The sequence below is a fragment of the Erythrolamprus reginae genome, chromosome 7 (assembly GCF_031021105.1).
Source record: "Erythrolamprus reginae isolate rEryReg1 chromosome 7, rEryReg1.hap1, whole genome shotgun sequence".
Classification (NCBI taxonomy): domain Eukaryota; kingdom Metazoa; phylum Chordata; class Lepidosauria; order Squamata; family Dipsadidae; genus Erythrolamprus; species Erythrolamprus reginae.
Window position 1 is genome coordinate 84,927,260 of NC_091956.1, and position 22,440 is coordinate 84,949,699.

Below are 22,440 nucleotides of genomic sequence, written 5' to 3' on the forward strand. Positions count from 1 at the left end.
ACCTTCCTTGCCTTTCACAAACTCCTTAAAACCCACCTCTGCTGTCAGGCATGGGGAAATTGATTCTCCCGGTGCCGTTCCGTTTTATGTATGGTTTGTCTGGGATGTATGACTGTTTTTTATATTAAGGGTTTTAACTTTTTTTTAATCATTGAATTTGTACTGTGTTTTGCTGTTGCGAGCCGCTCCGAGTCATACAAATCTAATAAATCTAATCTAATCTAAACCAATCTAATGTATATCTCAGTTTCCCCAACCTATTTTTCTTCCAATTTCACTGGACTTCCAACTTCCGAGTTTACAGACCTTATTTTCTTCTTGAAGCATCACAAAAGCACTACAGAGACTGTGTTGTGATTCAGCCTGAGGCTGCTCAGGGACCAGTTGTGTCTCTGCTGGCTCCATGCCCGGAGAGGAGGACAGCAAAGAGGAGGGGGCTGAACAGTGAGATGGGGGAGAGGAAAATCAGGAATGGGATGAAGGAGAACAGAATGAGAGCCCCGGGGGGGGGGGGGGGCTCTTCCCAGCCAGTAGCTTGGAGTCATTAGGTGATGACGCACAAGCCGTCATTGACATGCGACAGAGACGGTCAGATCAAAGAAAGGAGCAATACAAGAAGTATTATCACCATTGAATTAGAAACAGCTGGGTTTGGGTGTGGTCCTCATCAGCAGGGTTTAAAAGGCAGGCAAGCCCTCGAAGCCATGTGGAGTGTTATCAGGTTGGAGTGGCGTTATCCTGTCTTGTTTCTCGGCGTCTCTGTTCCTGGCTTGTGGCCCAGCAGCTTTGGAAGATCCGTGGGAGGTATAGGTCTGCTATCTACAGCCTCGGCTTGGCAGCAAGAATCCTGTATTGCTGCATGGACTTTTGCCTTCGTGGATGTATCTGAAGATTCAGCATTTTCCTGTTTGTAAGGACATTTTCTGTTACCTGTGTTTTTCTTGAATTTTATAAAACTGCCTTTGCCTTTTACCAGTGTGTCTTGCTTCTCTTTTTGGGTTGGTATTGGCTTCTGGAGTGACCCAGACAGAACAGACTGGAAGGAAAGATTCCCTTTATTGCATACTATTGAGCTTTGTACACACACATACAAAAGAAGCATTTGATAAAGTCTTTCAAGTCGCAGTAAAAAGAGGCCACTGGGCTACCCAAACAGTACAGTGACCGCTTCATGCTTTTAAAGCTTTTTCATCAGGGAAAGTGCAAAAACAGGGTTGAATTAAAAGGTACACAAGTACAGCGGCTCCGTGCCAACCGAAATGGAATTACGACCAAAGTCCACCTCGCTCGCCTGACGGAAAAATAAAACCCCTCTTTGCGGCTGTGCTGGATCAGGACTGCAATTAGCTTTTGCCGCCACCAGACCCAAATGGACTAATCCCATTAGTTTCCATGGATTCGGTCATTATCAACTTTAACCCGGCTTGGACCACCAAGGGGGAAGAAGGGGAGCGAATATTCGTTGTGACGTCTATTATAATGAAGTGTTGTGGGGAGAGGGCTTGTTTGTTTTTGAGGGGGGAGGAAACGAGTCATTATTCTCCCATTCACCTCACTGTCATTGGTTCTGGATATCAGATCTCAGTGGGGCAGAGAAGGCCTGCTTCTAAAACTAGCCACACACAAAAAAGCATCATCCATTGATAAGACGGGCAGAATGGCAAGAAACACACCTACGCACATCTGTGCACCAAAATGGCGGGGAATGGCGCCAAAATGGCGGGAAAACATGGAATATGCCAGGGGTGTCAAAGGCCCGCAGGCCGCATCCCGCTCACGGGGTGCTTAGATCTGGCCTATTGGTTGCCCTGGAAACAGCGAAGGACCGGCCCGCTGCGCTTCTGCCAGCGAAAACGGAGGACGGCCGTCCAGGGCTCCGTTTTTGGACCCGACGGCCTCCTGTGATCCTCTGCCGGCAAAATTGGAGCTTGAGGGCTGCTCTCCGCCCGAGCGCCGTCTTCTCTGACAGAGGGCCAGCAAAACAGAATAAAAGCGAAATAAAAGGAGAAATGTTTTCCCTTTGACATTGGAGCATCTGAAAAGGGAGAGGGAAGGGGGAAGGGAAAGAGGGAAGGCAGAGAAAAAGAAGGGAAGATGGGAGTAGAGCAAGGAGGGAAAGATAAGGAAAGAGGGGAAGGAAGAAAGGAGAATGGAGAGGGAAGGAAAAGTAAGAGGTGGGAGGGAGGGAAGGAGGGAAGGAAGGAAGGAAGGAAGGAAGGGAGAATGGAGAGGGAGGTAAAAATAAGAGATGGGGGTGTGTTGTGGTTAGCTCTGGCCCAGCTCCTGCCCCAAGGACTGTGGATGAGGGGGAGACATCTACATGCTGCAGGGCTGTTTTGCCCCCGGTGGAATCTGCTGATGAAGGCTCCTCTGACCAAGAAGACATGAGTGGCAGGGAGGAGGAGAGTGGGGCAGACAGCTCACAAGGAGATCAATTATCTAGCTCCTCCTTGTATTCGGAACAAGAGTTAATGATACAGCCACGCGTGCGGAGAGCGATGCATAGGCAGCAACAACTGAGAGATTATTATCAAAGAAAATGAGGCCACCTGTGGTTGGGTGGGGCTGTGGTCATTAGTGAGGCTGCTATAAAGAGCAGCCTGTGGGTTTGGCCATTGTGGAGGATTATCTGATCTTTGTGTTTTGTGACTGCCTTGCTGACTTTGACCTTTTGTGTGCTGATTTTTCCCCACTTTGAAACTAAACCAGAGCAAAGTGTGTTTCACTTTGTGAAAGAAGAAGGACTGTGAATTGCCTCACAGCTGCAAGCTAAGTATCACAGGACTGATAAGGGACTTGTACAAATTACCAGGTTGTTTGGAGACGAGGGCTCTTGGCTATACCAAAAGAGGGCTTAGGTTAAGTGAATTTTCATTATAAAGAACATTGTTTTGAATTTTCAAACGTGTGTGTGTGTCTGAAATTTGTACCTGTGCATTTTTGGGAGGATTCTGCCAGAGAGCCCGACAGAACAGGAGGGAGGGAGGGAGAGAAAGGAAGGAAGGAGAATGGAGAGGGAAGGAAAAATAAGAGATGGGAGGGAAGGAAGGAAGGAAGGAAGGAAGGAAGATTGTAATGAAAGTGAGGGAGGGTCTGAGCAAAGTCCTACCTTACCACTTAGCCACCTCAGGTCGCCCAACATGCGTTATGTTGTGCGGGCCATGCCCAGGCGGGGCTTCCAACATACCGCTACCGGTGTTGATGCTCGTGCAGCTCCAGGGGAGCAGCGAGGGAGCGTCTGGCAGGCATTCACACACGTCAGAGAGAGATTTGAATTTTCTGCATCCGCAGGAAGCAAATCTCGTGAGATTTCAGCGATTTTCCGCATTTGCAGAAGCAACAAGTTGCCGAAACCACCAAAATCTCACACACGCACACGCCTTCCCGTGAGATTTTGCTTCCTCCACATACGCAGAAGCCAAATCTTGCTCCGATGTGTGTGCACACACGCCTGCAGGTCCCCCAGAACTGCGTGCGCAGCTCAATTTCTGCTAGCAGTGTAGCCGCGCCCATCCCCGCCCCGCGAGGTCAAACACAACCCTGATGCGGCCCTCAGTGATATCGGGTTTGACACCCCGGATTTAAGAGAGGTCAAAGCTGTGGACGTTAAAACCCCAAGAAGCATCGATAGACCTTTTTCTGCGCCCTCTTCCCTCCCCCTCCCGTGCTCCCTTCCTCCCCCCGGCTTCCCTGAGCAACGTCTCCTCCCCTTTCCCTGCCAAAAGGAAGGAGGAGGCAAGAGTTTTTCTTTCGGTTTCAAGTGGTCTCTGTTGGGAGGGGGGGCTGGTGCTCAGGCCAAGCTGAAGCCCTCATAGTGGTCGATGGCTTGCGTCAGTCGTGTGCTCAGGGTTTCTTTGCTGCTGTACTTGGGCAGGTCCAGGAGGTTGTAGCAGGTATGGGCCACGGGCAGGTACCGCTCGTCACTGGAGGTGGACTGAATGATCATGCGCAAGCTGGACATGCCGTAGATGGGGATGCGGTCGCTGCCAGTCAGGAACACTGCCAGACGGACACAAGCGGAAAAAACACATCAGGAAGTCGTCAACGACCCAGTTTTATTTTTTTATTTTTTTGAACCCTGAAATAAGTGCTTGGCCTTACAGTGGTACCTCTACCTAAGAACGCCTCTACTTACGAACTTTCCTAGATAAGAACTGGGTGTTCAAGATTTTTTTGCCTCTTCTCAAGAACCATTTTCCACTTACAAACCTGAGCCTCCAAAACTGTAACCGGAAAAGGCAGGGAAAAGCCTCTGTGGGGCCTCTTTAGGAATATCCTGGGAGGAAACAGGGCCGGAAAAGATGGGGAGAATCCTCCGTGGAGCCTCTCTAGGAATCACTGGGAGGAAACAGGGCCGGAAAAGGCGGGGAGAAGCCTCTGTGGGGCCTCTCTAGGAATCGCTGGGAGGAAACAGGGCCGGAAAAGGTGGGGAGAAGCCTCTGTGGGTCCTCTCTAGGAATCTCCTGGGAGGAAACAGGGCCGGAAAAGGCAGGGAAAAGCCTCTGTGGAGCCTGTCTATGTATATCCTGGGAGGAAACAAGGCCAGAAAAGGTGGGGAGAAGCCTCTGTGGGGCTTCTCTAGGAATCTTCTGGGAGGAAACAGGGCCAGAAAAGGTAGGGAGAAGCCTCTGTGGGGCCTGTCTAGGAATCTCCTGGGAGGAAACAAGGCCAGAAAAGGTAGGGAGAAGCCTCTGTGGGGCCGTTCTAGGAATCTTCTGGGAGGAAACAGGGCCGGAAAAGGCGGGGAGAAGCCTCTGTGGGGCCTCTCTAGGAATATCCTGGGAGGAAACAAGGCCAGAAAAGGCGGGGAGAAGCCTCTGTGGGGCTTCTCTAGGAATCTTCTGGGAGGAAACAGGGCCAGAAAAGGCAAGGAGAAGCCTCTCTGGGGCCTGTCTAGGAATCTCCTGGGAGGAAACAAGGCCAGAAAAGGTAGGGAGAAGCCTCTGTGGGGCCGTTCTAGGAATCTTCTGGGAGGAAACAGGGCCGGAAAAGGCGGGGAGAAGCCTCTGTGGGGCCTCTCTAGGAATATCCTGGGAGGAAACAAGGCCAGAAAAGGTGGGGAGAAGCCTCCGTGGGGCCTCTCTAGGAATCCCCTGGGAGGAAACAGGGCCTCCTCCCTCCCTGTGGTTTCCCCAATCACATGCATTATTTGCTTTTACATTGATTCCTAGGGGAAAAATTGCTTCTTCTTACAAACTTTTCTACTTAAGACCCTGGTCACGGAACGAATTAAGTTCGTAAGTAGAGGTCCCACTGTATTTTGGGGGAAGTCCAATGGTGGGTTGCACCTGGTATAGGGCCACATGGCAGTGCAGTAGCAAAAATTGTGATGTTCACGCAGCTGCACATCCTCGATAAGTGCACGCATGGCCCTGCATGAGATTCGGCAAAGAAATCGTTGAAAATCTCATGCGGGGGTCAGATTTTACTGGCTGTGCATGCGCAGAGACGAATCTCGTGCAGACGCCCGCGGTGGTCTCGGAGAGCGCACCAGTAGTTCCAAAGATGAGCAGCCCTTCACTGGGGAGATCTTATTATTTTGGGGCGCATGGAGCAATACTGGGCTCCTCTCGCCGTCTTACCTGATTCCCAGCTCTGTCTCCTTAACCTTGACCAGAGGAAGAGGCATTTTCAGCGGAGGTCTTGTTTTCAGAGAAATACGTTGTGTAAATACTTACAAAGAAATTTCTTCTTCTTTTCTAAAGGGAATTCATGAAAGGTTTCCCAGAACATTTGCACAGTTGGGTGTGTAGCTGAATAATCTCCCTTGTAACTTGCACTCTGTAAAGCAGACACAAGCGACAACAGCTTGTTTAAGAGACAAGAGGTCAATTATGCAGTGGTACCTCTACCTATAAACGCCTCTACTTACGAACTTTTCTAGATAAGAACCGAGTATTCAAGATTTTTTTGCCTCTTCTCAAGAACCATTTTCCACTTACAAACCCGAACTTCCAAAACTGTAACTGGAAAAGGCAGGGAGAAGCCTCCGTGGGGCCTCTCTAGGAATCTCCTGGGAGGAAACAAGGCCGGAAAAGGCAGGGAGAAGCCTCCGTGGGGCCTCTCTAGGAATCTCCTGGGAGGAAACAGGGTCGGAAAAGGTGGGGAGAAGCCTCCGTGGGGCCTCTCTAGGAATCTCCTGGGAGGAAACAGGGCCGGAAAAGGAAGGGAGAAGCCTCCATGGGGCCTCTCTAGGAATCTCCTGGGAGGAAACAGCCGGAATAGTAAGGGAGAAGCCTCCATGGGGCCTAAGAATCTCCTGGGAGGAAACAGGGCTGGAAAAGGTGGGAAGAAACCTCCGTGGGGCCTCTAGGAATCTCCTGGGAGGAAACAGGGCCTCCACCCTCCCTGTGGTTTCCCCAATCGCACGCCTTATTAGCTTTTACATTGATTCCTATGGAGAAAAAATCACTTCTTCTTACAAACTTTTCTACTTAAGAACCTGGTCACGGAACGAATTAAGCTCGTAGGTAGAGGTGCCACTGTACTCATAATTTGAAATAATACTTTGTTTTTCGCTGGGTAAAAAGAGCTCACTGACCTCTTCCAGCTCCTTCCAGTTGTATTTGCTGCTTCCCACGATCATAGCCCTCAGCTCGGTCGGCTGGAAGAGTTCGAGCACCTTCCCGCCACACACCTTCAAGAAGCCGCTTGAGAAAGCCGTGTACCACTCGTGCACCGAAACATTGAAGATGTAATTCACATAGGCATCCACAAATTCCTGTCTGGGGAATTAGAAGGAACAGCATTTTTATTCATACTATTTTGTTTATACTATACTATAGTGATGGCGAACCTATTTGGGGTTGCGTGATGGTGGTACATGGGTTTATCTTGGTAAACTCTGCCTAAATCCTGCCCCACCTGTTGTGGTTGGCTCTGGGCCAGCTCCTGCCCCAAGGACTGTGGGGGTGGATGTGGGTGAATCCTCCCAGTGTCAGAGGCCAGTTTTACTGCCCACTGCTTCCGATAGTGAAGCGTCCGAAGCAGAGAGTGAAAGTGAAATGGGATCCTCAGAGGGGGTCATGGCAGACAGCCCGTTAGGTAGTCGCCTGTGAGTGAGTTATCATCGTTATCATCACTGGATTCCGAAGGAGAGACATTCATTGATGTATGCAGCCACAGGGCAATGTCACGGAAAGAGCAGCTGCGTAAATACTACAGGAAATAAGGTAGATCCCGTGGCTGGGTGTAATTAGACTAATTGGGGCTGCTGCTAAATTGCCAGCGTTCTGGCCTCTGGGCGTGGAAGTTTATCTGTTTGGTAAAGGAGAACATGTATTTTGTATCAGGATTCTACAAGGACTCCCTTTGACCTGTTTCCAGGACTATTGAACTATATCATAGTCACGTTTGTGACTTTACAAACTCTTGAAGGAGAGTGGCTGTGACGTCTTCACAACTGCTTGTTATCTGCTTTGTGTTGGTTTATTGTTCTTCACGGCACTCAAGGCTGTTGCTTTGAAGGTGAGCACTTTGACTAAAAGGGTGTTTGGCTCCTATTTTACTTTTGATAAAAACCATGTTAATAATAATTAATAATAATTTATTAGATTTGTATGCCGCCCCTCTCCGAAGACTCGGAGCGGCTCACAACAGTAATAAAGGGCAATAGAACAATAGAACAAATCTAATAATAAAAAAGATATATAAAACCCCAACAATTAAAACCATACAGCACACACATACCAAACATAAAATATAAAAGCCTGGGGGAGATGTCTTAGTTTCCCCATGCCTGGCGATAAAGGTGGGTCTTGAATAATTTGCGAAAGACAAGGAGGGTGGGGGCTGTTCTAATCTCCAGGGGGAGTTGATTCCAGAGGGCCGGGGCCGCCACAGAGAAGGCTCTTCTCCTGGGGCCTGCCAAGCGACATTGTTTGGTCGACGGGACACGGAGAAGGCCAACTCTGTGGGACCTTATCGGCCGCTGGGATTTGTGCGGCAGAAGGCGGTTCCGGAGGTATTCTGGTCCAATGCTATGTAGGGCTTTAAAGGTCATTACCAACACTTTGAATTGTGACCGGAAACTGATCGGCAGCCAGCGTAGGCCACGGAGTGTTGTAGAAACGTGGGCGAATCTGGGAAGCCCCACGATAGCTCTCGCGGCCGCATGTTATTGACTTTACAATTGTGTGGTTCTGAATTCCTACCTTTGAACTTCATTGAGGGCTCGTGCCGAGAAGCCCGGCAGAACACCACCTAGCTGTTTGAAAGCATGCAATGAGAGTAGATAAAAGGATACCACAAAACAGAGCTCTGCAATGTCCTATAGGCCACATGACAACGGAAACATCTCCAGGCAGTTCGGGCTCAAGAGCCTTGAAATAGAGATGAGCTCTGCCCCTTGTAGTAAACAAATCTGATTCTCTTAAGAATTCTGGACCGAAGCCGTTGGCCTCATGGCGAAGGATCCAAAACCAGCTTCAATTGTCTAACCTTCTTCCACCTCCCCGTCAACCCAACTCTTACCTATTATCGTTCTGCACAGGTATTTTGTCTCCATCAGGAACAAGGTTTTTCTGCTCCACTACTCCATAACTTTCTTTGCATATCTATATTCCCAATCCAAACAAACAATATCAAAGCTGAATTATTCCTTTATCTCTTGAGCAGCAGCAACAATATTTTTATTTTCCACCAAGGACACATTTTAAACAAATCCTTTTTTGGCCTTTCCGACATGACTAATGTTAATATAGTCTTGTGTTTATTGCAAATGGCAATTTCTAATTTGACATACTAGGAAGTGTCAACTTTGCAACAACTATGTATACAATTCATCGCAAAATCTGTAGGACAGACTATTGAAACCTGAAAATTCTCCAGATATATTTTTTAAAAAATCCCAGAATTCTCAACTATTTATTTATTCAATCTTGAATTTCCTGGGATGGCGGTCAACGTTTTTAGAGAGTGCCCATTTAGGAAAGATGGAAATTTATTTATTTTATTTATTTATTTGTCCAATACACTGAGGGTTTTAGTGGGTATATATCTATATACACATAGTAAAATACATGATGAAGGTTATAGAGGAGATACTCATAGTAAAATATATCTAAGAAAGAATAGAAAAGAAGGTATAGTAATAGAACATATCAATGAAAGAATAGAAGGAGAGATATAGGAATAGAAAAAAGGTATAGGCGATATAGCAGAGCAATAGGACAAGGGACGGAAGGCACTCTAGTGCACTTGTACTCGCCCCTTACTGACCTCTTAGGAATCTGGATAGGTCAACCATAAATAATCTAAGGGTAAAGTGTTGGGGGTTTGGGGATGACACTATGGAGTCCAGTAATGAATTCCACGGTTTGACAACTCGGTTACTGAAGTCATACTTTTTACAGTTAAGTTTGGAGCGGTTAATATTAAGTTTAAATCTGTTGTGTGCTCTTGTGTTGTTGTGGTTGAAGCTGAAGTAGTTGAAGCTGAAGTAAATAAAATAATTGGAATTGGGAGAACAGTGGGTGGGAAAGCTCCCATTTCCAACCAATGTGGAACTAATATTGCTCTGGAGCCCTGGCACTTGTTAAGCTAGACAAAAAGTAGCTATGAATTGTCCTTACTCTAAAGAAGAGGCAGAATGTTTCTTCGACGTCTTCCCCGGGATAATCTAAAAGCTCTTGAAGGCTCCTAGACAGAAGAATAAAAACAGCAGGAAGAAAAAGGAGGAATTTATTGGTTGCTTTAACCCTTTGACTTAGGGCCACATTTTCTGTTGCTAAGTGAGATATTTGTTAAGTGAGTTTTGCCCCACCAACGACGTCACTCCAATTGTTAAGTTAGTAAATGCCAGTAAATACTAGGTTCGCCATCACTGATATATGAGCACATAATTTGCTTTTGATGTTACTTTGGTGGATGGAAAGCTTCCTCTCCAAGGAAATGTACTGAATTCCATTATTATTATTATTATTATTACTACTACTACTACTATTATTATTACTACTACTACTACTACTACTACTACTACTACTATTATTATTATTATTATTATTATTATTATTATTATTATTATTATTATTATTTGTATGCCACCCCTCTCCGGAGACTTGGAGCGGCTTACAACAACAATACATAGTAGAAATCTAATGGTTAAAAAAGGACAGTTTAAAACCCTTAGTATAAAAACAATCATACATCCCAGACAAACCTTGCGTAAAACGGAAACGGCCCAGGGGAATCAATTTCCCCATGCCTGATGGCAGAGGTGGGTTTTTAGGAGCTTACGAAAGGCAAGGAGGGTGGGGTCAGTTCTGATCTCTGGAGGGAGTAGGTTCCAGAGGGTCGGGGCCGCCACAGAGAAGGCTCTTCCCCTGGGGCCCACCAAACAACATTGTTTCGTCGACGGGAGCCGGAGAAGGCCCACTCTGTGGGACCTAACTGGTCGCTGGGATTTGTGTGGCAGAAGGCGGTCTCGGAGATATTCTGGTCCGGTGCCATGAAGGGCTTTATAGGTCATAACCAACTGTGACCGGAAACTAATAGGCAACCAATGCAGACTGCGGAGTGTTGGTGTGACATGGGCATACCTGGGGAAGCCCATGATTGCTCTCGCAGCTGCATTCATGCCTAAACTATATGTTTTCCAACTCTTTCCTTTTCCCCTATTGTAATTCTTTGCTGATTGTGCCAAACGGCCAGAATTATTTATTAGACTTGTATGCCGCCCCTCTGCGAAGACTCATCCCAACATCCGACATCTCAAGCCAACATCCCAACAGGCGACGCCTACCTTCCTTCCAAGGGAGAGAGCTCCTTCAAGTCATCCAAGCCGGGCTTAACATTCAGAAGTTTTTTGTATAAAGCCAGTGGAAAGTGGAGGTCCACCACAGTGAAGTTGTAGATAGCCAGACCACAGATGATGCCAATGAGGTGGAACCAATTGTGCTCAACAAAACACTTTAGGAAGGGAAAAAACAGCCTTAGGAGGAAGCCCAGAACGGAGATCGTAGATTTCCGGTTAAAAAGCCACTATATTCCCTTCCAAATCAACATTTGTTTTACTCAGCATCCCTTCCCAGGAATACTCCAGATGTTCTACTACTATACAGAGCAATCTGAATCCTAGAGCATAGCCCCCCCACCCACCCCAACCGCCAGGCCCATTCATAACCGGGATGTACGATCATCTGGCCCGAGCACCCAGCTGGCCGTGCAGATGAACTTGTCTTCCCAGAGTGGCTGGTCAATGTGCGTCCGTGTGCACAGCTTGGTTTGCATGTGCAGTGGGCAGTGGCGGGCAGTCCTCAGCGGCCGGTGCGGCTACGCGTGCTCCCGACACATGCATGCGTGCGCCCCGTGAGAGATTTTACTTGTGCGCATGCGCAGCAAGGCAAATCTCGTGGGATTTGGGATATTTTCGCCTCTGTTTTTGTTTCCGCGCATGTGCAGAAGCAAAAAACGGCGAAATCACACTTGGCCAATAAAGAATTCAATTCTACTCTACTCTACTCTATTCCATTCTAATTCTATTCTATTCTATTGTACTCTACTCTATTCCACATCTATTCTATTCCATATTCTATCTCATTTTCTATTCTATTCTATACTAGTACTAACACTAATACTAACACTAACATTAAAACTCACTAACACTACTAATACTAAACTAACACTATACTATATTGTAATCTATTATATTCCTTATTCTATTCTATTCTATGCTATGCTATGCTATACTATATTCTATACTATTCCTCCTATCATCTTATTCTATTCTATTCTATCCTATTCCATCCTAACATCTATTTCATATGTTCTCTATTCTATCATATCCTATCCTATCGTATTCTACTCTACTCTATGCCACATCTATTCTATTCCATATTCTATCCCATTTTTTATTCTATACTATACTATACTATACTATACTATACACTATATTATACTATACTATACTATACTAACACTAACACTAAAACTCACTAACATTAACACTACTAATACTAATGCTATACTAACACTACACTATACTATATTTTAATCTATTCCTTATTCTGTTCCATGCTATGCTGTGCTATGCTGTACTATACTATATTCTATTCTATTCCATCCTATCATCTTATTCTATTCTATTCCATCCTATTCCATCCCATCATCTATTTCATATTTTCTCTATTCTATTCTATTCTATCCTATTCCATCCTATCATCTATTTCATATTTTCTCTATTCTGTTCTGTTCTATTCTATTCTATTCTATATGCTGGGATTTGGCAAAATTATCCTCCAAGCATATGGTCATGCGATCGTGGGGCATTGCAACTGGCCATAAATTTCACAAACAATCCTGGAAGGTCCACTGTCATTTCAAACCGACGTTCAGTGAGTATTGCCTGCATTCAGAAGAAGGGGGCAGCCATACTTACAGTGTCCGAGAACCAAAGCAGATTTGAGTCCGAATAGCAGGTGAACATTCCGTAGATGGGGTTCAAGAGCTCTTTCAGGAGCAGGAGGAAGAACTCCTTGGTGACACCCCCAGCATCTACAGCTTCCTCACCGTCGAAGATCACCTAACAGAACATACTGAATTGGTTTCAACAAGCGCAGTTTTATATAATGATAATGATAATGATGATAATGATGATGATGATGATGATAATAATAATAATAATAATAATAATAATAATAATAATAATAATAATTTATTAGATTTGTATGCCGCCCCTCTCTGAGGACTCGGAGCAGCTCACAACAATAAAACATCATATACAAATCCAATGTTAAAACAGTCTTTAAAAACTCCCTATTAAAACAGTCATACAACCCAAACACACCATCTATAAAGTCAAGAAAGCTAAGGATATCTCAATTCCTCCATGCCTGGCAACATAGATGAGTTTTCAAAAGTTTGCGAAAGAGAAGGAGGGTGGGGGCAGTCCTAATCTCTGGGGGGAGCTGATTCCAGAGGGCCGGGGCTGCCACAGAGAAGGCTCTTAACTGTTAAACAAATGTTTGTTTGTTTTTATATTGTTTGGCGCCCAGAGTCCAGAAGGAGTTGGGTGGCTTATAAATCGCAAAAATAAATACATAAATACATACATACTGTACATACATACATACATACATACATACATACATACATACATACATAAATAAGCAAGCTTCTGTTCTGAAGAATCTTCTTGGATGAGAATTAAATTGCTAAATAATAAACAAACAAACAAATAAATAAAAATATTAAAATAAAATAAAATAAAATAAGCAAGCTAGCTAGCTAGCTTCCATTCTGAAGAAGCTACTTGGATGAGAATTAAATCGATAGATAGATAGATAGATAGATAGATAGATAGATAGATAGATAGATAGATAGATAGATAGATAGATAGATAGAGACATGTCAGATAGAGATGATAGAGATGATAGATAGATAGATAGATAGATAGATAGATAGATAGATAGATAGATAGAGAGAGAGAGAGAGAGAGACATGTCAGATAGAGATGATAGAGAGAGATGATAGATAGATAGATAGATAGATAGATAGATAGATAGATGATAGATAGATTGATAGATGATAGATGGATGGATGGATGGATAGATGGATAGAGATGATAGATAGAGATGATGTGAGAATTAGATCCCACAGACAGGAGCTTACCTTCAAAGGCTTTTTCAAGTCAACATCTGAATGGATGCTCAGTTCTCTCAGAGCATCGCCGACCAAGTTGCTCCTGCGAACATGAAGGACCAGGAATGGGCTTCGAGCCAGAAGGGGCTCCAGGGTGAGAAACATAAAGATATTCTGTAGATTTGCTCCACTAATGGCTACCTAGAAGCATTTGAGAAATGGATTTCAAGGGAGAGTTCCTCAAAAATTCCCCACCATCCATCAATCTGTCTGTCTGTCTGTCTGTCTATCTATCTTTCTACCTACCTACCTACCTACCTACCTACCTACTGACCTACCTACGTTTCCAACCTATGACCCCCAAACACATTCATGATGTTGGTTAAGGCTGATGCAGGTGGCCAATTGTCACGTCTGGAGGAGAAAATTTATTTTTATGGATTGATTGACTGATTGGGTATACATATAGTAAATACATAATGAAACATAGAAACATAGACTGACGGCAGAAAAAGACCTCATGGTCCACCTAGTCTGCCTTATACTATTTCCTGTATTTTTATCTTACAATGGATCTATGTTTATCCCAGGCATGTTTACATTCAGTTACTGTGGATTTACCAACCACGTCTGCTGGAAGTTTGTTCCAAGGATCTACTACTCTTTCAGTCAAATCATATTTTCTCATGTTGCTTTTGATCTTTACAGTGGGATCACAATCTCCCTCTTCCTGCTTGTTATACCTCTAGCTATGCAGCCAAGCATCCTATTTGCTTTTCCTACCAACTGACCGCAATGTTCACCCATTTTGAGACTGTCAGAAATCACTACCCCTAAATCCTTCTCTTCTGAAGTTTTTGCCAACACAGAACTGCCAATACAAGACTCAGATGGAGGATTCCTTTTGCCCAAGTGAAGGTTATAGAGGAAAAGACAGGCAGGCTGGAAGAAGGCACATCGTACCTGCATCTGTAGCTTAGCATCTGTCTGCAACATCTTCGTTTTGGCTTGTGCATCAAAGATGAAAGCATAAGAGCACAGAGTCACAGAGTCCTAGAAGGAAGGAACAATTCAACAGAATGGTGGCAGTTTTCAGATCCCGGCAAGAACGGTGTCAGCAAGAGGAACGGGAATATTTACCTGCACGATGGGTCTCACTTTCTGTGCAAGGGAAAAAGGAGAGAAGAAATATATATATATATATATATACACTGCTCAAAAAAAATAAAGGGAACACTTAAAAAACAGAATATAATAATAATAAATAATTTATTTATTATTCTTTATTTATTCATCAGATTTGTATGCTGCCCCTCTCTGCAGACTCGGGGCGGCTCACAGCAATAATAATACAATGTAAACAAATCTAATATTTAAGTTAATTTTTAAAAAAACCCAATTTAGAAACCAATCATACATACTAGCATACCATGCATAAATTTTATAAGCCTAGGGGGAGGGAAAATGTCAGTTCCCCCATGCCTGACGACAGAGGTGGGTTTTAAGGAGTTTACGAAAGGCTAGGAGGGTGGGGGCAACTCTGATATCTGGGAGGAGTTGGTTCCAAAGGGTCGGGGCTGCTACAGAGAAGGCTCTTCCCCTGGGTCCCGCCAAACGACATTGTTTAGTTGACGGGACCCGGAGAAGGCCAACTCTGTGGGACCTAACTGGTCGCTGGGATTCGTGCGGCAGAAGGCGGTCCCGGAGATATTCTGGTCCGGTGCCATGAAGGGCTTTATAGGTCATAGCCAACACTTTGAATTGTGACCGGAAACTGATCGGCAACCAATTCAGGCTGCGGAGTGTTGGTGTGACATGGGCATATTTGGGAAAGCCTTCTCGCAGCTGCATTCTGCACGATCTGAAGTTTCCGAACACTCTTCAAAGGTAGCCCCATGTAGAGAGCGTTGCAGTAGTCGAGCCTCGAGGTGATGAGGGCATGAGTGACTGTGAGCAGTGACTCCCGGTCCAAATAGGGCCGCAACTGGTGCACCAGGCGAACCTGGGCAAACGCCCCCCTCGCCACAGCTGAAAGATGTTAATAATAATAATAATTTATTAGATTTGTATGCCGCCCCTCTCCGAGGACTCGGAGCGGCTCACAAAAATAAAACATCATATACAAATCCAATGTTAAAACAGTCTTTAAAAAACCCCTGTTAAAAACAGCCATACAGCCCAAACACACCATCCATAAAATCAAAGGCTGCTAAGGATATATCAATAAGTACAAGTCAATCAAACTTCTGTGAAATCAAACTGTCCACTTAGGAAGCAACACTGATTGACAGTCAATTTCACATGCTGTTGTGCAAAAGGAATAGTTGTGCAAATGAAATATTCCATGAGAATATTTCATTCATTCACACTCATAATTCAAAATAGAGCCGGGGTGGCGCAGCAGGTAGAGTGCAGTACTGCAGGCCACTGAAGCTGATTGTAGATCTGTAGGTCAGCGGTTCAAATCTCATCACCGGCCCAAGATTGACTCAGCCTTCCATCCTTCCGAGGTGGGTAAAATGAGGACCCAGATTGTGGGGGCAATAGGTTGGCTCTGTTAAAAAGGGCTGTTGCTAACATTTTGTAAGCCGCCCTGGGTCTAAGGAGAAGGGCGGCATAAAAATTGAATGAATGAATGAATGAATGAATGAATGAATGAATGAATGAATGAATGAATGCCAGGAGAGGGCAAAAGCTGCTTCTCCCACCCCCCGGAGGACCTCTGGAGGCCGGAAATGGCTTGTTTCCCAACTTCTGGTGGACCCAGTAGCGTCGTGTTTCACCCTCTCTGGGCTCCAAAGGCTTCCCTGGAGCCAGGGGAGGGTAAAAACTCCCCCCCATCCCCCAGAAGGCTCTCTGGAAGCCAAAAATGCCCTCCAAAACTTCTGTGTGAGCCAAAAATCAGCTGGCCAGTACACCCATGCACATTGGAGCTGAGCTAGGGCAATGGCTCGCGTGCCAGCAGAAATGGCTCCGTATGCCACCTGTGACACTCATGCCATAGTTTCACCATCACTGCTACCCTGTTTCCCCTAAAATAAGACATACCCCGAAAGTAAGGCATGTCAGAGGTTTTGCAGAATTTGCTAATATAAGGCACCCCCCGAAAATAAGGCGTAGTCACGTTTACATACGGTACGGTGGAAAAACATACGGTACCATTCAAAGCTGTTCAGAGCGGTACCGTAATAATGTGGCGTCCCCTGCTGGCCCCTTCCATCGCTTTGTACCGTCCAGTAGAGCAGACAGTCTGCTGCTGTCTCATTGCCATTACAGTCTCCACTACAATGCGTAGACTGTAGCTCCTCTGGTGGCCGGAAGCTGCAATAGCGGGAGTTTACTGTTGTGCCATATAAGTGCCCGCGTTTGTGTGTGTGGGTGCCATACTGACAGGTACCGTACCGTAATCAGTGTACCGTACGGTACACTTTCTTTGGGGGTGTCAGCTTTTCTGCCTGTGAATTTGTCTTATTTGAGAAATATAAGGCACCCCCCGAACATAAGACGTAGCACAACTTTTGGAGCAAAAATTAATACAAGACAGTGTCTTATTTTCGGGGAAACACGGTATAGGGTTTCTTGCCTGAGCAGGGAGTTGGGACTAGAAGACTCCCTTCCAACCCTGTTATTCTATTCTGTTCTTTTATTTTATTAACTACACTGGGTCTATAGATTAGAGAGGATTATTACACTAAGAACAACAGTGGAAAATATATAGATTAGGGAAAAATATTACTATTTTCTTTTTGGGGATTTTCCATACTTTTCTTAAAAAATAATATAATAATATGATATATAACGATTATGACTTTAAAACAGAAATTATATACTGGTCTAATGAAAGAAATGAAATGAATGGGAAATACATTTTTACATTTTTAAAACACAACCCTTCCTCCTATGTATATTGATATTGTTATAGAATAGAATAGAATAGAATAGAATTTTTATTGGCCAAGTGTGATTGGACACACAAGGAATTTGTCTTGGTGCATATGCTCTCAACGTACATAAAATAAAATATACATTTGTCAAGAATCATGTGGTACAACACTTAATGATTGTCACAGGGGTCAAATAAGCAATGAAGAAGCAATATTAATAAATATCTTCGGATATAAGCAACAAGTTACAGTCATACAGTCAACATGGGAGGAAAAGGGTGATAGGAATGACGAGAAAAACTAGTAGAATAGAAGTGCAGATTTAGTAGAAAGTCTGACAGTTTTGAGGGAATTATTTGTTTAGTAGAGTGATGGCGTTCGGGAAAAAACTGTTCTTGTGTCTAGTTGTCTTGGTGTGCAGTACTCTGTAGCGACGTTTTGAGGGTAGGAGTTGAAACAATTTGTGTCCAGGATGTGAGGGGTCAGTAAATATTTTACCCGCCCTCTTTTTGACTCGTGCAGTATACAGGTCCTCAATGGAAGGCAGATTGGCAGCAATTGTTTTTTCTGCAATTCTGATTATCCTCTGAAGTCTGTGTCGGTTCTGTTGGGTTGCAGCACCAAAGCAGACAGTTATAGAGGTGCAGATGACAGACTCAATGATTCCTCTGTCGAACTGAATCAGCAGCTCCTTGGGCAGTTTGAGCTTCCTGAGCTGGCGCAGAAAGAACATTCTTTGTTGTGCTTTTTTGATGATGTTTTTGATGTTAGGTGACCATTTTAGGTCTTGAGATATGATAGAACCTAGAAATTTGAAGGTCTCTACTGTTGATACTGTGTTGTCTAGTATTGTGAGAGGTGGAAGGGTGGAAGGGTTTCTCTTAAAGTCTACCACCATTTCTACAGTTTTGAGTGTGTTCAGTTCTAGATTGTTCTGGTCACACCACAAGGATAGTTGTTCAACTTCCCGTCTGTATGCGGATTCATCATTGTCTCGAATGAGTCCGATCACTGTTGTATCATCTGCAAACTTCAGTAGTTTAACAGATGGATCGTATGAGATGCAGTCATTAGTGTATAGAGAGAAGAGAAGTGGTGAGAGTACACAGCCTTGGGGGGCACCTGTGCTAATTGTACATATATCTGATGTGATTTTTCCTAGCTTCACCTGCTGCTTCCTGTCTGTTAGGAAGCTTGTGATCCACTTACAAGTGTGTTCAGGTACCGCTAGCTGATTTAGTTTGGTTAAGAGAATGTCCGGTACCATGGTATTGAATGCTGAACTGAAGTCCACAAAGAGGACCCTGGCGTAGGTCATTGGAGATTCAAGATGTTGAAGGATGTAGTGTAGAGCCAAATTAATAGCATCATCTGTTGATCTATTTGCTCGGTATGCAAATTGCAGGGGGTCTAACAGTGGATCCGTGATGGCTCTCAAATGGAACATCACTAGCCTTTCAAAGGTTTTCATAACTACAGATGTTAGAGCAACTGGTCTGTAGTCATTCAGTTCCTTGATGGAGGGCTTCTTTGGCACTGGGATGATAGTCGAGCGTTTGAAGCAGGAAGGAACATAGCACAACTCTAGTGATTTGTTGAAGATTTGGGTGAAGATGGGGGCCAATTGGTCAGCACAGACTTTTAAGCAAGAAGGAGTTATCTTGTCTGGGCCTGGTGCTTTTCCAGGCTTCTGTCTGAGAAATAGATCTTTCACTTCCTTTTCTGTGATCACTAGGGGTTGTAAACACAATGGGATGGGTTCAGTTGTAGAAGATTTAGCTGTTGTTGGTGTGTCTGGGATGGAGGTTGTGCACATAAGTGGTTGAGGTTTCTTTTCAAACCTGCAGTAGAACACATTCAGGTCATCTGCCAATTGCTGATCTCCTTCAGCTTGGGAAGGTGGTTTGGTGTAACAGGTGATGTTTTTGAGAGTTTTCCACATGTTTGCTGGTTCATTTGTTGAGAATTGATTCTTTAGCTTTTCAGAGTAGTTCCTTTTTGCTGCTCTGATCTCCCTTGTTAATATATTTCTGGCCTGATTGTACAGCATTCTATCACCTTTTCTGTAGGCTTCCTCTTTGGAATGACGTAACTGCTTGAGTTTGGCTGTGAACCAAGGTTTATTGTTACTGTATATTTTCAAGTTCCTGGTTGGTACACATAGGTCTTCACAGAAGCTGACATATGATGTTACAATATCTGTGAGTTCATCTAGATCTGCAGAGGTGTCTTTAAAAATATTCCAGTCTGTGCAGTCAAAGCAAGCCTGTAGCTTTAACTTTGCTTCCTCAGTCCAAGTCCTCACTGATTTAATTATTGGTTTTGTGGCTTTAAATCTTTGTTTGTAAGCAGGTACAAGGTGAATCATGCAATGATCAGAATGGCCCACAGCTGCTCTTGGTAAAGCCCTATATGCATTTTTTACAGCTGTATAACAATGGTCTAAGATATTATTGCCTCTGGTGGGACAATTTACATGTTGAAAGTATTTTGGTAGCTCATCTCTTAAGTTTGCCTTGTTAAAATCTCCCAAAATAATGGCCAGTGAATCGGGGTATTTGGCTTCAGCCTCCATAATCTGATCAGCTAGGGTTTTTAGTGCCTTTTGTACAGATGCTTGGGGAGGGATGTAAATTGTAGAAATTAAGAAGGAATGAATCTCACGAGGAGAATAAAAGGGTTTGCAATTAATAATTAAAGACTCCAAGTTTTCATCACAGAACTTTTGTATAATGGTGATGTCTTGAGACCAGCTGCTGTTGATATATATACATAATTAGATTAAGATTTGATATGAATGGTTATCTTTTCTTTCCTTAATTATCTGATATATCCAGGTAGTCAAATCTGGAAACAAAATTATATGCCTACAAATAACTCGCATAAAAACGTCATAGTAGGCCAATGTTTAATTTTGATTTGGGGCGGATGGAACGTTCTAAGTTAACTAATTCCTGGAGCATCATTGAACTTAGCAATTAAACGAAAAACTTCTTACCACTCTCGCTTGATGCAAAAACCACACCAGGTAGTCTTCTTGAATATCTATCAGGTTAGAAATCTCTGGGATATAAAATTTGTCATATTCTATGTGGTTAGCTTTCTGATTTACCTGATATGGGGAAACAAAAAAACAAAATCAGAACCACATAATTCACAATTTCTTCGCAGAATTATTGCAAATCCCCAAAAGAAGGCTAATTGTAAGAAATGAAGGCTCCACCAGATTGGGTTTCCTCTTCAGATAGTATCCACCAGAAGTCTCGAACCTTGGCAACTTTAAGCCTGGAGAACTTCAAATCCCAGAATTCTCCAGCCAGCTGGAGAGGATATTAGAGTCTTCAGAGAGGGGAGGCATATAAGTCAAGTCAAGTCAAGTCAAAAGTCAAGTCAAGTCAAGTCAAGTCATAAATAATAGTAATTTGCTAATGATGGAACTAAAAAGCGGCAAACAAAATTATGGCACTAGCGACCATCACAAATCTAATACCAGTTGACGTAAGTGCTAACATAAGTTGCAATATTGCACCCTAGATAGATAGATAGATAGATAGATAGATAGATAGATAGATAGATAGATAGATAGATAGATAGATAGATAGATAGATCAGGGGTATCAAATCGGCACCCCATGGGTCGGATGCATCACACATGGGCCACACCCACCCCAGCTCTGCAAAAGGGAAAACCTTTACAATACATCACGTGACAGCAACGTGGCGCTGAGAATTTGGCACCCATGAAGTAGATGAACATAAATCTATAGGGTTAAATATGCAAGGTCATTGAATTTATATTCTGCATTATACATATCTTCCATATATATGTCTTCCAAGTATGGAAAACCACACAACTCAGGACCTGTGGTATTCCATATCTGTCTGTCTGTCCCTACATCCATCATCTATTTCTCTCTCCTTCACTATCCTCTATCGATCCTCTATATTTTTCTCTTTCTCTCATCTGTCCATCTGTCCATCTATCCATCCATCCATCCATCTATTTCTCTCTCTCATCTATCTATGTCTGTCTGTCTGTCAGTCCATCCTCTATTTCTCTCTGTCTATCATCTATTTCTCTCCCTCTATCTGTCTATCTATATATTTCTCTCTCTCCCCTATTTATCTATCATCTATTTCTCTCTATCTCTCTATCTCTCTATCTATCTATTTCTCTCCTCTATGTATTTATCAATCTATCATCCATTTCTCTCTCTTTCTATCTATATATTTCTCTATCTATCTATGTATCTATGCATGTATGTATGTATGTATGTATGTATGTATCTATCTATCTATCTATCTATCTATCTATCTATCTATCTATCTATCTATCTATCTATCTATCTAATACACATACACACAAACACACTGCAAATGCGCAATGTACAATTGCTTGGTGGAAAAAACATCCCCGTCAGTCAAGAGCAATGTTTATACAGACTCACAGAATTATTTTCTTACCTTATGTAATTTCTCCAGAAGTTTTAATGCAGCCGTGATGTAACTGTTGTTCAAGACCGGGACCTGCAGTGTTTTCTTCCCATTCAAGAGATAAACCACAACATCTTTATAGAGATCCACTAGCCTCAAAAAATACTCTGGGCAAACCTGAGACCACCAGTTTTCTAAATAAGATGACATAAAGCGAAAGGGGTTATTGATTTCAGCATTATAATGAAAATTGAATGAAAAACCAACATGATGGCTGGCTGGCTGGGGGATTCTGGGAGTTGAAGTCCACCCATCTTCAAGTGTCAGGGTTGAGAAACTCTGTTCTAGGATCTTAAGTACCTTCAATGTGATCAGAGATGCACTTTTGGGGAAAAAGTCAAAAATATGAGATGCAACCCAATCTTAAGAGAAGTGAATCCTCCAGAATCAAGTGGATGTACAGTGGTACCTCTACTTATGAACTTAATTCGTTTAACGACCAGGTTCTTAAGTAGAAAAGTTTGTAAGAAGAAGCAATTTTCCCC

General features: G+C 43.6%; 1 protein-coding gene across 3 annotated transcripts in view; it reads right to left on the reverse strand.

Moving 5' to 3' along the window:
• Positions 1-1,037: 1,037 nt before the first annotated feature.
• HERC3 (HECT and RLD domain containing E3 ubiquitin protein ligase 3) overlaps positions 1,038-22,440 on the reverse strand; it is a 45,002-nt gene continuing 23,599 nt past the window's right edge. For 2 of the 3 annotated variants that reach the window (XM_070758013.1, XM_070758012.1), the window contains exons 14-25: positions 21,926-22,089; positions 20,461-20,574; positions 14,719-14,739; positions 14,542-14,631; positions 13,609-13,779; positions 12,377-12,520; positions 10,742-10,908; positions 9,573-9,639; positions 8,473-8,555; positions 6,542-6,725; positions 5,679-5,781; positions 1,038-3,999 (exon numbers count right to left, since the gene is read on the reverse strand). In XM_070758013.1, coding sequence (XP_070614114.1) covers positions 3,791-3,999; positions 5,679-5,781; positions 6,542-6,725; positions 8,473-8,555; positions 9,573-9,639; positions 10,742-10,908; positions 12,377-12,520; positions 13,609-13,779; positions 14,542-14,631; positions 14,719-14,739; positions 20,461-20,574; positions 21,926-22,089 — 1,517 coding nt within the window. In that variant the 3' untranslated portion in view covers positions 1,038-3,790. Of the gene's footprint in view, positions 4,000-5,678; positions 5,782-6,541; positions 6,726-8,472; positions 8,556-9,572; positions 9,640-10,741; positions 10,909-12,376; positions 12,521-13,608; positions 13,780-14,541; positions 14,632-14,718; positions 14,740-20,460; positions 20,575-21,133; positions 21,223-21,925; positions 22,090-22,440 lie in introns of those variants that run through there. The other variant, XM_070758014.1, reaches the window with a different exon arrangement.